The sequence below is a fragment of the Leptonychotes weddellii genome, chromosome 11 (genome assembly GCF_054177405.1).
Source record: "Leptonychotes weddellii isolate Sample4059 chromosome 11, ASM5417740v2, whole genome shotgun sequence".
Lineage (NCBI taxonomy): Eukaryota > Metazoa > Chordata > Mammalia > Carnivora > Phocidae > Leptonychotes > Leptonychotes weddellii.
The window spans coordinates 12,813,450-12,830,956 of record NC_138379.1 but is presented as its reverse complement, the minus strand read 5'-3'; the positions used below and the strand labels follow the sequence as shown (position 1 = coordinate 12,830,956).

At 49.0% G+C, this 17,507-nt stretch overlaps 1 protein-coding gene across 1 annotated transcript in view; it reads right to left on the bottom strand.

Annotated features, from left to right (window-relative positions):
• LRP4 (LDL receptor related protein 4) overlaps nucleotides 1–17,507 on the bottom strand; it is a 50,587-nt gene that overhangs the window by 9,449 nt on the left and 23,631 nt on the right. Inside the window, exons 17-34 of the mRNA XM_031024628.2 lie at nucleotides 15,858–16,066; nucleotides 15,618–15,699; nucleotides 14,963–15,068; nucleotides 13,472–13,673; nucleotides 11,616–11,805; nucleotides 11,396–11,527; nucleotides 10,340–10,480; nucleotides 9,913–9,999; nucleotides 9,635–9,806; nucleotides 8,857–9,019; nucleotides 8,508–8,733; nucleotides 7,844–8,147; nucleotides 6,247–6,465; nucleotides 5,947–6,081; nucleotides 5,001–5,109; nucleotides 2,573–2,717; nucleotides 2,187–2,300; nucleotides 1,595–1,730 (exon numbers count right to left, since the gene is read on the bottom strand). Of these exons, the coding sequence (XP_030880488.2) occupies nucleotides 1,595–1,730; nucleotides 2,187–2,300; nucleotides 2,573–2,717; nucleotides 5,001–5,109; nucleotides 5,947–6,081; nucleotides 6,247–6,465; nucleotides 7,844–8,147; nucleotides 8,508–8,733; nucleotides 8,857–9,019; nucleotides 9,635–9,806; nucleotides 9,913–9,999; nucleotides 10,340–10,480; nucleotides 11,396–11,527; nucleotides 11,616–11,805; nucleotides 13,472–13,673; nucleotides 14,963–15,068; nucleotides 15,618–15,699; nucleotides 15,858–16,066 (2,872 nt within the window). The remainder of the gene's footprint in view (nucleotides 1–1,594; nucleotides 1,731–2,186; nucleotides 2,301–2,572; nucleotides 2,718–5,000; nucleotides 5,110–5,946; nucleotides 6,082–6,246; nucleotides 6,466–7,843; nucleotides 8,148–8,507; nucleotides 8,734–8,856; nucleotides 9,020–9,634; nucleotides 9,807–9,912; nucleotides 10,000–10,339; nucleotides 10,481–11,395; nucleotides 11,528–11,615; nucleotides 11,806–13,471; nucleotides 13,674–14,962; nucleotides 15,069–15,617; nucleotides 15,700–15,857; nucleotides 16,067–17,507) is intronic.

Sequence of the window (17,507 nt, the reverse complement as noted above, 5' to 3'; positions counted from 1 at the left end):
GAATTACTATCTTGGAAAGATACCTGCACCCCCACATTCACTGCAGCCTTATTTACAATAGCCAGGACATAGAAAAAACCTAAGTATCCACTGATGGGTGAATGGATAAAGAAGATGTGGTATACATATAATGGAATTTTTTTCTTTTTTTTTAAGATTTTATTACTTATTTGAGAGAAAGAGTGTGAGTGGGGGATGGAGCACAGGAGCGGACAAGCAGACTCTGAGCTGAGCACGGAGCCAGATGTAGGGCTCAATCTCACAACCCTGAGACCATGACCTGAGCTGAAATCAAGAGTTGGATGCTCAACCGACTGAGCCACCCAGGTGCCCCAATATATAATGGAGTATTACTCAGCCATAAAAAAGGACATTCTGCCATTTGTGACGACATGGATAGACCTTGAGGGCATTATGCTAAGTGAAATAAATCAGACAGAAAAAGACCAATACCGTGCAATGTCACTTATATGTGGAATACGAAAAAAAAACAAAACCACCCAAACTCATAGATTGGTGTTTGCCAGAGGTGGGAGGTAGCAGGGATGGATAAAATGAGTGAAGGTGGTCAAAATGTGCAAACTTCCAGTTATAAGATCAGTAAGTCCTGGGGAGATAATGTACAGCATAGTGACGATAGTCAACGATACTATATTCTACATTTAAAAGTTGCTAAGAGAGTAAATCTTAAAAGTTCTCATCACAAGAAAAATAACTGGTAGCTATGTGTGGTGATGGATGTTAACTAAACTCACCGTGATAATCATTTTGCAATTTATACACATATCAAATAAAAAATATTTAGAGTAACTGTATATGGGTACTTATTTCTTCTTTATTCCCATCTGTATTTCCAGATTATTTTTTTTTTGCAAAGTATAAATAAAAAAAAAAGAATTTCTCTAAATTGAATGTAACATCATGTTTAATCCACCTTATTCTATAGTCTAACACCTCTGGAACAGGAATGTGTCATAATCAATGGCATCTCATGACTGATGTTGGTCATGTTTTCAGTTGAAACTCTCAGTATGCATCTTAAATTGATAGTACCATCAATTTAATTAAATAGAATATTTTATACTTGATTTGAGAACTGTTCATGGTTATGCTGGCTTATTTAATAACGGGGTGTGTGCACGCATGCACACATATGTGCATATGTGTTTGAGGTCATTATAAGCTAAAGCCATCACATCCTTGAGGATGTTCCAAGTCATAAAGCCACAGCCCAGAGACCACTATGACTTGGTGGCTTCTAAGTAAACTGTAGGACAGACCATATACTAAATAGGTTATGTGAGAACAAACGTCACAGCAAGGAAGGAGGAATGCCATGTAAGAAACTCCTCCTGAGTGATCTCTCTCTAAAGTTGCACTTAAAGCTTCTTGCCCTCAGAGCTAAAAAGAAAATCACTTGCAACAATCTACAAGTCAAAATGCCATCTCCAGCCTCAAAGAGCAGGGACTGGTGGCTAATGACGTGCTCTACCTCCCATGTACCAGAATGAGTGAGCTAAGACTGTGGTCTTCTGCTGGTGGGGGATGGTGATTTGGAAAAAAGAGCCCTGAATCCCATATTGAATACACTTACCTTCCTTCCACCTCCTCCAAAGATGTGCGGGTCCGGGTGGTAGAGGAACGCAAGGTGGTAGGTAGTGTGTTGGGTAGCACTGGGCTCCTTTCACTTAGGCTGGTAGCCCTGGGAGCTGGGGGCACCAGGCCAGGTACTGGAGAGAAAAAGGACTGGAGTGAGCCCCTGGAGCCCCAAATCTCTACATATGATCCAAGAGGAACACCTGGGACACTTGACAAAGCAATCTTCTAGCTGCCCTTATCCTAGGCATCCTCATTAGAGGCTCTTCATACTGTAAATAAAATGGATTTGGGTTCCAATATTAATAGCTCTGGATGGCTAGCTGGTCCACAAAGGTCAGGAAAAGACAGCAGTACACAGGCCACAGCAGGGGTCAGGGAACCAGGAGACCTGAATTCCATTCCAGGAAATGCCAGAAGCCAGGCAAACCCAGGTCTGTGCTACTGCAAAGCTCAAACTCATTGTTCCCAGTCACTTTGCTATAACACCCCCTGAGGGGGCTCCCACCGAGAAGGACAGAGCTGAGGCTGATGATCCCCTGCTGCTCTAAGGGCTCTGCTGTTCCAGGGGGCCGTTCAGTCCAACTCACCAAGGGAGCAGGGCCGGCCATCTGGCTCATCCGGACAGGCACACACAAAGTCTGAGGCCCTGGCAAAGCAGAGGTGGGTGCAGCCTCCATTGTTCACACCACAGGCATTGGTCCCTAGAGGCAAAGCGGATGAGTGTCTGGTTTGGGACAGAATCGGGTCTTCCAATTTGACACTTCTCAGAAAGGAGGAGCTCCAGGGCACCTCACGCCTAGGGGCAGTAGGGCAGAAGGGGTATAACCACATGGCGCTGACAAAGGTATAGGGTCTTAAAATGGGAACCACAAGGCTCTCCTGTGAGTCTAATTGTCTTGGTCATTAAGAGTCCTTGGGGAGACCAACCACCCCACCAATGGTGAGGAAGCAGGCTCAGGACCCAGGAGCCCACCTGTCTGTCGCTGAGGAGAAACCACAATGATATCCATGAGCCCTTCCACATTCGCCAACACTGTCTCCTTGTTCCGGCCTGAGTACTTGTCCACACGCTGGATTGACTTGGTCTGCCAGTCTGTCCAGTAGATCCATCTGTCCTGCTACTCAACAGGAAAACCCAATAAAGAGTAAACATTATTCAACAGTCTGACCCCAGTAGCGTTTCTGTGTTTCAGCACGTGCTCTCCCTCTGCTGAAATGCCCTCTCTTGTCCAGCACGCCAACTTCCGTGTGTCCCCCAGTATGGTACTATCCAGGACATCTCCCCCAATCCATACAGAATTCACTCCTCCATGCTGTTCTGTGCCTTCTACAAATGAGTCTTGACACTCTATGATCATTTGCTTATGTGTCTGTCATGTAAGATTAAGTTCTTCAAGGACAAAAATGTATTTCTTTTATCTCTCAATTTCTAGCACTAACACCTAATCCTCAGTCAGTTGACTGCGTGGCTCAATGAATAAATGAGTTCTTATACCTAGTAAATTAGGAGTAACTTGGAGACAAGGGGTCCTTCTAAGGTCCCGGCACTTCTGGGCCCTTCACTTAGAGTCCCGGCCCAAATCCTCTGGTTACTTCTGGGGGGAGCTGCCTTCTATTTTTTTTTTTTTTTTAAGATTTTATTCATTTATTTGACAGAGAGAGAGAACACAAGCAGGGGGGCAGGCAGAGGGAGAGGGAGAAGCAGGCTCCCCACCAAGCAAGGAGCCCGATGTGGGGCTTGATCCCAGGACCCTGGGATCATGACCTGAGCCAAAGGCAGACGCTTAACAACTGAGCCACCCAGGTGCCCCTAGATTTTTTTTTTTTAATTTATTTATTCATGAGAGACAGAGAGAGAGGCAGAGGGAGAAGCAGGCTCCCTGAGGAGCAGGGAGTCCGATGCGGGACTCGATCCCAAGACCCTGGGATCATAACCTGAGCTGAAGGCAGACGCTTAACTGACTGAGCCACCCAGGCGCCTGGGGAAGCTGCCTTTTAATGCAGTGATCCCGAGATTCTCGATCAGGGGTGGGGAGAGCAGAGAAGGTGGTTCCCCTCCTGCTTCCGGGTATATATCAGAAATCCCAGGGGAAATTTAGAGATTGAAAAACCATATTCAATATCATCCTGTAGTTTTACATTTGGAGTACGGGGTGGGGGGAGCCTATCATTAAGTAGAGCCAAAATCTTATTGGCTGGTAGGATACGATGCACAATACAGATAAGTGGAAAGTCAAAAAAGAACAAAGATTTTTAAATGATTGAGAATCCTTGTTTTGGCCCCAGGCTTGGCAGGTCTTCCTTTTTCCCTTCCCCGAATTATCGTACAGGGTTAGAACTCAAAAATGAGAGCCAGTGACTGAGGGTTCTAGAGGGGAGGGGGGTGGGAGGATGGGTTAGCCTGGTGGTGGGTATTGAGGAGGGCACATTCTGCATGGAGCACTGGGTGTTATGCACAAACAATGAATCATGGAACACTACATCTAAAACTAATGATGTAATGTATGGGGATTAACATAAGAATAAAAAAAAATAAAAACAACAACAAAAAAAATGACAGCCAGTGATAATTAAAATGATTAAAAATAACACGCACTGGGGCGCCTGGGTGGCTCAGTCGTTAAGCGTCTGTCTTCGGCTCGGGTCGTGATCCCAGGGTCCTGGGATTGAGCCCCGCATTGGGCTCCCTGTTCGGCGGGAGGCCTGCTTCTCCCTCTCCCACTCCCCCTGCTTGTGTTCCCTCTCTCGCTGTGTCTCTCCCTGTCAAATAAATAAAATCTTTAAAAAAAAAAAAAAAATAACACGCACTGAGTGCCAGATAAGTGTGCTAACGCTTTACGTATATTTCGGGAAGACACCACTATTAAACTCACTTAATTTATAGGTAAGTGAAGCTTAGAGAAGTTCAGTCTTTTGTCCGAAGTTGCACTTGTTCAATGATACAGGCAGAGCTTGAACCCATGGAGCTGGCAGATTAGAGGCTCTCAATAAACACATACCACCTGGCTGGCTGCCTCAAAACTCGGGCTCGTAGCCACTCCACCCTACTGTCGCTAAGCCAGCTGTCTGGGCTCAGCAGTTGGAAACACAGCACTCGAATCAACTAGGGAACCTGTTAAAATGCACATTCCTGGGCCCAACGCTCATGAAGCAGAGTCTTCATCTCCCAGGGCCCAGGAACTGACATTTTCGAGCCCCTTCCTCAAACGCTAGAACGTGGGGTGGTGGGACAGGACCAGCAGGCACATGGCGGCAAGGCTTCAGTGTACAGGAAACACCCCTAAAATGAGCTTCGGTAGCACACCTGTCGCGTAGCAACTAGGGTTGAGGCTGCCAACTTGGGATCCCAAGGAAACACCGCCCATCAAGGAGGTTTAGTTACCTCTCTCCTGAGCCAGTACCTGAGTGAGCGCAAAGGGGTGGGAGACATGGCTGACTAACACCTGCCGTAGCTTCCCGCTGAGGTCAGCGCTCTCAATCCGGTCCAGATGTGCATCCACCCAATAGATCCTGTGAAGGAAAAGAGAGAAGGTGGCTGCTCAAAATGCTTGCCAAGAAGGCCAAGCTTCCCCCCAAGGAGCTATCTGTCCCCCTCCTGAGCTGAACCAGCAGGGGCTGTAGGCCGTCAAAAACCACCCTTGATGAGAGAGGTCACTGCAAGTTCCAAAGCTGAAGAGGGGAGGTTGGTGACTCAAGTGGGGGGTCAGAGCTGTCAGGGGTGGGGTAGAGAGCTGTGACCTCAGAGGAGTCACCCTCCAGGCTCATCTGATCCCAAGAATCGAAGCCCAAATTCTTATGAACACTCTTCAAGAAGAGATCTCGGTCTACAAGGACTTCACTGAGGTTGAAGGAAGAAGGTATTCCTCTTCTCTAGCCCGACTCTCCAGGTGACTTTGATTCCCTTCCCTTCTTCTGGGGGCAGAAAGGGAAGCTGGCTGCTTCAAAGCCCCTTTCACCCCCTTCTCCCGCCCTCTAGCATTTTTTATCTAGACAAGGAGTTGCAAATTCCAATGAGTGAAGGGATCAGAAAAGTAACAAACACAAAAAAATCACCCTCCAACGGGTAAGGGGTCATGGGACCTGTGGTCCAGCCACAGGATGTGCTCTGCTAAAGACACTCAAATCAAAAACATGTAAACCACACAAACAAAATCCACCTGAGGACTGAGGGCCCGATTCAGCAACCCTTGCTTGCTCTAAGAATGTGTCCCCTCATCCTTCTCGCTGCTTTTTTCCCTCCTTACCTACCAAGGAGCTTTCTATCTTTTTGTTTTCACTATCTGAATCTCCACCATCCTTTCCTCTGCCCATTCAATTTCCAGGAATCTCCTGGGACAGGGTTCCCACCTGCGGGTATCGTAGTCCAGGGTAAGGCCATTGGGCCAACCCAGGTCTGTGTTGATGAGGACCTTCCGCTCAGAGCCGTCCAAGTTTGCCCGCTCAATCTTGGCAATGTGGCCCCAGTCGGTCCAGAAGAGGTACCTGAGATACAACACTGCCATCATCACCAAAGCATGGGAAGATGGCACCCAGAGGCTGAGAGAATACGGGGGACACACCGACACCATTAGTACATAGGCATCTTCCAAGGGACTCTTCATCAGGCCCTTCTTCCCTGGGTCTCTCCTCTGCTGGCCATAAACTTACCCCTTGCGGGGGAAAACGGCAATGGCCCGAGGCTCATCCAGGCTGTTATTGATCAGCACCTTGCGGCAGGAACCGTCTAGCCTTGATGCTTCAATGGTATTTCGGCCCGTGTCGGTCCAGTACAGATTCCTGGCCACCCAATCTACTGCCAGCCCGTCAGTGGTCTTCAGCCCACGCCCGATCACTGTCTCCATGTTGCTGCCATTCAGATCTGCTCTCCTGAGGGAACAGCCCAGGGCTGGATGACTGACCCGACTGACCAAAGATAGACTGCCCCCCCTTTAAGTATATTTATTTAAGTAATCTCTACACCTGATGTGGGGCTCGAACTCATGACCCCAAGATCAAGAGTCATATGCTCCTCCAACTAAGCCAGCCAGTCACCCCTAGACTGAAACCCCTTTAATCCATGTTCCTATAATTAGATCCCTACTAGACTATAAACTCCATAGGGGCAGAGACCACATATCAATCAGTACATTCCTCAGCCTCTAGCACAGTAGGTACTCAAAATATTAGCAGAATTAATAAACAAATTCTTGGGAGGACAGAGTGTTTCCTGTTATAAATAGGAGGTGTTTGGGCCCATGTCTTGCAGAAGACAGGTTAGTAATTCCCCATATACCTTAGGGAAGAGATAAGGATTGCTAGGTGGTAATTATAAGAAAGGCAAATTTGTCAAAATCTACCTGTGTATTTTTACGTTAGTCCTACCCCAGGGAATTCAACCACAGGATGGGGGTATGTCACAAACACTTAGGGAACTTCTCTAAACTACATATTCCCACTTGTTCCCAGCATGAGATTTTTTTTTTTTTATGATTTTATTTATTTATGTGAGAGAGAGCGCTCACAAGCAGGGGGGAGGAGGAGAGGGAGAATCAGGCTCCCTGCTGAGCAGGGAGCCCAATGTGGGGCTCGATCCCAGGACGCTGGGATCATGACCTGAGCCGAAGGCAGATGCTTAACGACTGAGCCACTCAGGCGCCTCCAGCATGAGATTCTAATATGCCCCTCAGGGAGAACAAAGGGGAATGACCCTATTCTTTCACACGAGAGAATTCTTTCTCTGCCATCATAAACCCCTCATACTAGTGGCAGGGCATCACATTCCTCAGTTATGATGGGATAAAAGAAATTGAAAGAATAATAAAAAGTAAAATAAAACAAAAATATTTTTAAAACAGCAAAATACAACCTTGTGAACAACCATAAGCCCTGGCATTTGTCCAGGGCTCCTGTATTATAATACAGATACGTGGTTTAGCTACATGGCCTACTCATCAATGAGTCTTAGGGGATGCTTAGAGCTCCCACAGGGCCCAATAGTGGGGTAAAGGCTCCAGGTCCCAATAGCCTGACTATCCGTTTGTTTTACATACTAGGCTTCTATTAATCTAGAAATAACAACAGCGACAACAACAAACCCAAATCTGAACTCTGTTGTAAATGACAAGCGAACAAGTCAGGATCAGAACTCACTATCCAAACTACCAAATCACTCAGTCTATTTAGAGGTCAACATGAACCATAACCTCACCCCATCAGGGATGGGACATAGGTCTGCGTCCTCCGGAGATTTCAGGGACATTCATACCTGATAACATCCAGGAATACATCTGTATAATAGACCTTCCCATCCACGCTGTCATAGTCCAGGGAAATGACATTGTTTAGCTCAGGAACCGGGATGTGCACATCTGTGTGGTCGCTCGTGTCCAGTGAGATACGCCGGATGGAGCCTCGGCTGGAGAAGAGCAGGTAGGTCTCGGGGGAGGGATCGCACGTCTTCCCATCTCGCTTCAGCTGGATGCCAGTGGGGCAGGCGCAGGAGAAGCCTGAGGGCCGAGGCAAGCAGAGGTGGGAGCAGCCGCCGTTTCTCGAACCACACTTGTTAAAACCTGGGGAGGCGAGACGCATGAGCCTTGACACCCAGCCTGGATTCTTGTGGGAAGCTTAGAAAGGCCCTAGTTTCTTGTGCCTGGTTCTCCTCTGTTCTAAGTGACAGAATTTGGTGCCTGGCAGGGATGAGGGAGAAGGAGCAGGTATGTCTCCCTTCAGGAGGTCTTTGGAAGGTGACGGCATCATGCAGTGGGAGTCCCAGCCACACCCAGACGGAACACGGCCTGATCCAGGAAGGGGGCTTAGGGAGGTCCTTGCCTCTGAGATCATAAAAGAATCTCTGTGCTCCGGACATATCTCGGACGCCGAGCTACCCCTGGAAAGCCAGGTCCGGCTCACCGCCCTAGGGGTCCTCTCACCCAGTGGCTGTGCCCGGTCCACGGCCTGGATGTCCATGAGGCCTGGCAGGTTGGACCTGACCAGGATGACATTGCTGCCGGTCCCCTTGTCGGCACGGTGGATGCTCCGGGTCTGCCAGTCAGTCCAGTAGATGTAGGAGTCAAGCAGGGTGAGGCCATATGGGTGCTGCACAGGGGACACCAGGGTGTGGCGGCTGGCGCCATTCAAGTCGGCAGCCTCAATTCGCTGTGGAGGAAGGACAGGGTGGGGGATGGCTGTGAGTAGACAAGGAGTCCTGAGTAGAGATCCTGAACAGTCCCTCTCCTGTCTTCCCAGGCTTCCAGGAAGTGACAGGAGCAGGACTCTCACCTCAGTGTGGGCATCGGCCCAGAGCAGTTGGGAGCTGGCCTTGTCCACAGTCAGCCCGTTGGGCCATCCTAGGTTGCTGCTGATGAGCACGGTCCGGTCTGAGCCATCCATTCCAGACCGCTCTAGCTTGGCGTTCTCCCCCCAGTCCGTCCAGTACATGAACCTGGGCCAGGAAAAATACTCGCTGCTACGTCTGTAGCTCCTACATACTGGAAGTACTGACCCCATGCCAAATGTTGTGAAAAGTATTTTATGCGAAATGTGGAGTTGTCGTTTACGGGACTAGAGTTTCGGATCTGCAAGACGAGAAAGTTCTGAAGACCTGTTTCACCATCATGTGCATAGACTTTACTGAGCTATACACTTAAAAACAGTTGAGATGGCAAATTTTACGTTGTTTTTTTTTACCACAATTTTTTAAAAAAGGAATTTTCCATGGATTCTCTCACTTAATCCTCACAAGAACATGAGGTATACATTTTCACTATCACCTCCACTTACTGGTGAGGAAGCTGAGGATGAGAGGTTAAAAACGGGACCCAAAGTGACAGATGCAGCTAAGAAATGGTAAAGAATGTTGAATCCTGGATTTCAGACTCCAAGGCTCGTACCCTTTACCGCTACATTGTCCTACCCCCCTGAAGGAAGTCAGAAAGAGCGGAACAGCCCCAGCGAGGTCAGTCTCCGCGTTGCTGTGAGGAACGCCTGCGCTTCGTTGTTCTCTTCCCCAGCTGAGCTGGCCCACCCCGCCGCCCCGAACCACGGAGCTGGCTCTCACCCCATCTCGTGGTACAGCACAATGGCCCGCGGGCTGTCAAGGTTCTGCCACACCAACACTTTCCTCATGGACCCGTCCAAGTTGCCCACTTCAATCCGGTTGGTTCCCGTGTCTGTCCAGTACACTTTCCGGCCAATGGCATCCACCGCGAGCCCATCTGTGGTTTGCAGCCCTGCAGGAAGTCAAGAGCACACACTGGCTCCTGCCTTAAAACAGATGGGATGCTTCCCCAGCTCTGCAGCCAGACAGGGGGTCCCTGGGCTGGGAGCAAGGCCCACCTGTGGTGATGATGTCCTCATGCTGCGAGCCATCCAGATTGGCACGGCTGATGCTGTGCAGGGTACTGTCTGACCAGTATACCTTTCCTGGAAAGGGAAGGCTTAGCTCAGCCTGGACCCTCGCCTCTCCCAGAGGGCCACCCATAGCTGACCCATGCCCTGAGACACCAGGGCATGTCAGAGAGTCCTCTACTCCTGAGCAGAGGAAATCAAGGGAGATACAGAAATATAGTAACAGGAATGTTCTCGGCAGAGATGGAAGCAAGGCCCCAAACCGTGCCCTCATTACCAAAGAGAAAGTGCTACAGAGATGGGGCAGGGCTGTGCCAGAGGGAACAGGGAGCCCCAGGCTCTTAGCAGGAAGCAAAGGTGGTAGGAGAGGAAGAAGAGCAGCTGCAGTGGGTCGGGGACAGAGGGCCACACGGACCTTCCTGGGGATCTACTCCAATGGCAATGGTGTTCTTCATGGTAATGTTGATAGGTACCACCACGTCGGCAAAATAAGGGATGTCCAAGGAGACCATGCGTATGTCTATTCTCCTGGCGAAGATGAGGAAACTGTTCATGCCTGCTCAGGTGGGGACAAAAGGAAAGAGGACAGTCACCCTAGTGTAGCCAGTAAGAGGATCTGGAGTAAGGCAAACGGGAGTGCATGCCCCGTCTCTGTTAGTTTCTAGTGATGCGATCCTGGGCAAGTTCTTTAAATTGTTCAAGCCTCAGCTTCAGCATCTGTAGAATGGGGATAACAGGGTATCCCGTAGGATTAGAAGAGATCATGTGTAGAAAGCACTTAGCACTGGGCCTGACACACAGTCATAAATGAGAGCTCTTTGCACTTTGCAGGAACTTTTACCGTGAGGTTTAAAAAACTTCATGTTAAGTGAAAGGGCTTTCCCTACACCCAGGGAGGGCCGATTCACAGATCCTTTCTCATTCAAATTCCCAAGGAAGTTAGGGTTCAAATGCAGCCTGGCACGTAGCATCCCCTAGGGAGAAACATCAACTTCTAATCTGGGCAGCCAGGCCCTGCTTCTGGGACCCTCCAACTGTCACATAAGTTGTACACTCACAAAGTGCCACTTCCAAGGGAGGGACCATGACATTGGAGAGCACATATGTTTTAATATTTATTATACCAGCTCTCGGCAGATAGAACTAAAGTGACTTGTTCTAACCCAATCAGTGTATTATGACAATTTTCCAATACTGAAAGCAAAACATCTGAGAAAAGAGCATCTTTTTCTAAAATGCATAGAGACCCCATAAGAACAAGTTAGACTCCGCCTATGATCCTGTCTACCTGGTCCCTTGGGCCTCATCCTGGACTTCTCCTTTTCTCTAAAACTTCTTGGTCTTTCCTATGCCTCTCAGAGTACTGGGACCCACAGTTTCTTAGCCCACCCTGGAGTCCACCTACAGGGAAGGAAGAGAGCCACTGCCCCTCTGGAGAGGCTCTATCCTGGCCTGTGCTGCTCCAACTTACCTGGTGAGCAGGTCTTGCCATCAGGCATCAGGTTGATGCCCGTGGGGCAGGTACAGCTGAAGCCACTTGGATTTGGGGACCGAAGACACAGATGGCTGCAGCCTCCATTCTCCCTAGCACATGGCGTGGACACTGGGTAGGGAGGAGGAGAGGGGTCAGTAGGGAGGTCTACGGCAAAGGAAGGCTGAGGAGAAGCCACGGTGGGCCGAGGGCTGTTCACCTGGGGGCCGCCGGCGGTGGAAGACGTGGATGTCCATAAGGTTCTCCAAGTTCTCCTGCAGGGTCTCCCGGTCTAGCCCTGTCAGCCGGTCAGCGCTCTGTATACTCTTGGTCTGCCAGTCAGTCCAGTAGATGCGCTCCCCATACAGGGTTAGCCCAAAGGGGTGGGGGAGCTCGCTTCCAATCAGCACCTGCCGGGGGCCCCAGCACTTGTGTCATCCCCCAGCAAGGTGCGACAGTACAGAGTGGCGATCAAGAGGGAGCCACCTCCACATGTGGAGTCAGGATGCAGTCCCTCCACTACCACCTGCTGTGCGACCTTGAGCAAGAGCTGGTTATAAAATCTCTCTGAGGGACGCCTGGGTGGCCCAGCGGTCAAGCGGCTGCCTTCAGCTCAGGTCATGATCCTAACATCCTGGGATCGAGTCCCGAGCAGGAAGCCTGCTTCTCCCTCTGCCTGCCACTCCCCCTGCTTGTGTTCTCTCTCTGATTAAAAAAAAAAAATCTCGGGGCGCCTGGGTGGCTCAGTCATTAAGTGTCTGCCTTCGGCTCAGGTCATGATCCCAGAGTCCTGGGATCGAGCCCCGCATCGGGCTCCCTGCTCCGCGGGAAGCCTGCTTCTCTCTCTCCCACTCCCCCTGCTTATGTTCCCTCTCTCACTGTGTCTCTCTCTGTCAAACAAATAAATAAAATCTTAAAAAAAAAAAAATCTCTCTGAGCTTTGGTTTGCCAATCTGTGATATGATCGTGACGGCGCCTGGCTCCAAGGGTTGTGTGATGATAGTAAAAGATCATGTATGATTTACATAACCTCAGAGTATCTCTGCACAAATTATTTACTAATTCCAAAAGGAAAAACAGCAACTGCACGGTGGACACCACCTTAATCAACCATCTTACCCACGGCAAGTTACTTTCACTGTAAAGGGACAAGCTGACCTCTGTGCCTGCTGATGAGACACGACTTTATTTAATGTAGTACCCCTGCCCCAAACACATAATCTGAATCTAAGGAAACAGCAGATGGATTGAGGGACGTTCTACAAAATAACTGGCATTTGATTTTTAAAAATACAAAGCTCAACAAAGACATAGAAAGGACTTATTTCCTTGACTGGATGGGTTAAATAATTATGAGGAAGTGTTCCAGGTTAGAGGTTAAAGAGACCTGATAACTAAACACAGTTGTGATCTGGGATTGGATCCTGGCCTCAGAAAGAAAAAAAGGAAAAAAAAAAAAAGCTATAAAGGATATTATTGGGGCAATTGGTGGTGAGACTGAATATGGACTGTTAATTAGACAGTAATAGTGTATCAATGTTAAACTTCCTGATTTTGATCATTGCACTGTGATTACTTAAGACAATGTCCTTGTTCTTAGGAAATCGAAATATTTTGGGGTCAAGGGCAGGATGTTTCCAATTTAATCTCAGACGGTTCAGAAAAATAATCACGCGTGTGTGTGTATTTGTGTGGTTAGAAAGAGAATGGTTCACCGATTTGACAATTCTTACAACTTTTCTGTAGATTTGAAATTATACCAATAAACAACATCAAAAACAAAGAGAACGATCTCTCACGGGTCCAGGAGGCAATTGGTGATTAAATAGTGTCAGTTGTGACAGTTAGTAGGAAGGTCTGTGCACCACAATCTACACAAAGCCCTAGCTTCCCTTCATCACCAGGCAACAATCCCCCACCCAGCCTCCTCGGCTCTGAAGGGCAGACACAGCCTCAAAGGAAGAGCACACCCCTCATGCTGGTCCCATCAAGCCTGGGTCCTCCTAGCTGCTGGCCAGGGAGTGCTGCCCCGGAGGCTGTCGGGGTTGGGGGAGGATGCCTTAACACCACGCTTACCTTCCTCTTGCTGCCATCCAGACCAGCAAATTCAATCGTCTTCATGCCAGCATCCGCCCAGTAAAGCCGCTGGGACCCGTAGTCAATGGCTAATCCATTAGGCCAGGTCAGATTGGAAGAGATGATGACCTGGCGGCCGGAGGCATCCATGCCAGCTCGTTCAATCTTGGGGCTAGCACCCCAGTCGGTCCAATACATGTACCTGGGCACAGGCAAGGAAGCTCTTACAAGCCTTCTAGTTAACACGCCGTGGGGACTCAGGGTGCCTAGGGTATCAGCTGCTTGCACTCGTTGCCCCAGCCTCCTGCCTCAGCTCCCAGCCCCATCATGGGCTCAAAGCTGTCTCCGAAGGTCTTGTATGTTCTATCACTATCCAAAGGTTCCCCAGGGTTTTAATAAAGGCAGAGCTCAATGGCTCAAGGAGTGTTCGGCAAATGAGGCCTATTTGGGGATAAAGAAAGAAGGGAAGAATAGGGTACAAGGTGTCCATGTGGGCACCTGGGTGGCTCAGTTGGTTAAACGACTGCCTTCAGCTCTGGTCATGATCCTGGAGTCCCAGGATCGAGTCCCGCATTGGGCTCCCTGCTCAGCAGGGAGTCTGCTTCTCCCTCTGACCTTCCCCGCTCTCATGTGCTCTCTCTCTCTCTCATTCTCTCTCTCAAACAAATAAATAAATCTTAAAAAAAAAAAAGAAAAAAGAAAAAGAAATGTTTCCTTGGGGTGCCTGGGTGGCTCAGTTGGTTAAGGTCTGCCTTCGGCTCAGGTCATGATCCCAGGGTCCTAGGATAGAGCCCCGTGTTGGTCTCCCTGCTCAGCGGAGAGCCTGCTTTTCCCTCTCCCTCTGCCTGTGATCTCTCTCTATCTCTCTGTCAAATAAATAAATAAAATCTTAAAAAAAAAAAAAGAAATGTTTCCTTGACTGGATGGGTTAAATAATTATGGTACACAAATTTAATGGAATTCTTCTATATAACCATGAAGAAGACTAAGATAGCTCTATATTATCAAGTGTAAAGATATCCAGAATATATAGTTAAGTGAAAAAAAAAAAAAACCCAAATTACAAAACAGTATGCCATTGTGGTAGAACCAAAACCACCACCACCACCACCACCAACAAATATATATATATGCATGTAAAAGAAAATCTGGAAAAATACCCTAAACTGTTAACTGTTAACAATGGTTATTGCTGCAGAGTGAGGCTATAGGAAATCTTCACTTACTACAGATTTATTTACTTATTTGTTTGTTGGTTTATTTACAATGAGTTCCTTTTGTTAGCAGACAAAAAAAAAAAAGATGAAAAAATTTAAAAGGTTTCCTTGTCCGCTGGGGGGGCGGAGTTGTCACTGTGCCTCTGTGGTTTCTGTAGATGCTCTTGCTGCCTGTGCCCATAAGATCTGGGCATTCCCGCTAACCTCCAGACTCCCCTCTAGTGCTCAGAGCTGTGGGATGGGTGGAGCTTGTCCCAAAGGAACAGGTGCTCACCCGCCCATGGGTTCCACCACGATGTCCCGGGGACGATCAAGGTTCTCCCAGATGAGAACTGTCCTCATGCTGCCATCTGTGTTGGCCACTTCAATCCGGTCTGTCCCTACCAAGAAGTAAGGGGCAAAGATATTAACTCTATTCTTGGTCCTTCACCCTACTGCCTTCCACTGCCAGCACAGAGCCTGGCATGCCGGAGATGATCAGGAAATATTTTACAACAGATGCGCAACAGATACTGAGTGAACTGAATTTGGAGAAGATGATGCTGCAGGTCCGAGGACCACACTTTGAGTAGCTCTGGTATGAGGCATTCCTCTTGCCTCCTAGACTCACCTGGCTCATAGAAAATGCTTGTTTTATTAAGACAGTGATGGAAGGAAAACCACAGGGCAGAGTTTCCTTCTCTGAAATGCCTCAAAACATTCCTGAGAACCAGCTACAGAGGCAGCTACTGTTAGCTGCCTTCTGATTGGCAAATGCCAAACCCTCAGATATGAGCGTATAGCTTCAGCTCTGTAGCAGCCCCACCACTTCTGACCTGCCAAGAACTTTAGGCCAAGACAAGTGGTCTAGGTGGGGCTCCTTCTACCTGAGGCTAGAATTTCAATAAGAAGACCCCCACAGAGCCAGGCCATGGCTGCCCTGAACATACCTGCATCTGTCCAGTATAGCTTGTTGGTGACCCAATCGATGGCTAGGCCTGCCGGACTCTCCAAACTGGTATCCACTACCACCTAGACAGAAAGCAAAGCTGTCAGCACCAACTGGACTTGTACCTCAGCTCTGGGGCCCAACTGTACCAATTCTCAAGGTTGGCAAAGGTCTGGGAAGCCTTGACCCAGGAGAAGCTGGATTCCGCCCCTCAGTCTCCGCCCTCCCCGATGGGCCCTACCTCCTGTCCTGTTCCATCCCACTTGGCCCTGCTGATGGTGTCAGTGCTGACATCTGTCCAGTACACGTGGTCATCCCGGGAGTCCCAGTCAAGGGCCACAGCACTGCGCACGTCAGCCAGTGGGATGACATCGTCGGACAGGTCCTCTGTGTCGAAGCTGATCCGACGGATGTCCATCCTTCGGGCAAAAAGCAGGAACTTGTCAAGACCTGATCAAAGGCCGAAAGGGGTCTTCTTTTAATGCTCTAAATCCAATCACAGTGACAGACACAGACGCTCACCTGTGTGACATCTGGTTCAATCACACTTCCTGGAATCTGGTGCCCTTTGTCCCCTACTCTTCACACTTCAGGCCCTCTGTGAGCACTGGGCAGGCCCGTGTTGACAGACTCAGGCTTTAGGGTCAATGGACTAGGAAACAGACTCTCCCCAGGGTCTGGAAGTGTATCCTGTTTAAGCATCTGTCAGCTTCACCTCCTTTTCTCTCCTCTTTGCTCAGCTTCTTTGGACGCACTGGCTGGCTGTCCGTCCACCCCCACCCGACCTTGCTCACTTCCATGCCTGCTTCAGGGCTTCCGCTCCACTCCATCACCTACATCCCTCTCTTCACAACATTACCCAACAATGACTACTGAGCACTCACTCCTTGCCAGGCCTGCCTTGCCTCCTTTACTCTCATAGCAACTCTTTGTGATTCACGTCATTCTTATTCTCATTTCCTAGATTAGCAACCCTGAGGCTAACAGCAGGTCAAGGAGCTTGCCCAGCTTCCCCCAGCTACAAAGCACCAGAGCTGGGACTTGAACTCAGGTCTGGCTCCGGAGAAGGAGCTCTGGCTACCCCCCTACACAGCTGCTTCCCCCTGGCTCTTCTCCGTCCCTTGCCCCATTCTGGTCTATCTGAATATTTCCCAGTATACATTTCTGCCTGGAAGGCACTTCCTGCCTCACTTTACCGAGTGTCTTCATTTAAGCTCTGGGAAATGCTTAGGGGGAGCTCCTGGGGAAACCTGTTGTACCTCACTGAGACAAGAGGGACAAAGCTGGGCACTTACAAGAATGCAAGGAAGGTAGGTTCTCAATCAATGCGTGTTGAATGAATAGCCCCTGTTCCTCTGAACAGTTCCCTAATATCACTCTCTGGAAAGGACCCAGATCCCAAGAGAAGTTTGGTTTTAACAAGGGACAAGAGGGTCAGTGAGTACACAGCAGTAAACAAGAGCAACTGCTGATGTGTGAGGAATTACCCCTAGCTCCTTGCTGGTGATGTCATACTCCTGGATCACCCCTCTCTGGACTATTCTTAGGAAAAGTCACCTGCAACTCTGAGCTAGACAGGGCTACCCTCTCAAGGCAATAACCCTGCAGGAGCTCAAAGGAAGCCAAAATAGCAGTTCAGGGAGCGACCAGGGAACCCCATAATCTCCCACTCATTAGACACTTATTTATCCAGGGTCTATGTATACAGAGCATCACCAGAGGTCCTAACCTTGGCTCTCTGGTTTAGGAGCTGGAAGGAAGTCTTTAATAGGGTGAGGCTAAAGGTAAAGAGACAGAAACCCCTACTTTCTAGAAGGGCCTGGAACCCTCTCGCTGCCTATGGATAAAGCATCCTACCTGGTGAAATGATCCACCAGCCTGGTTGCAGGTA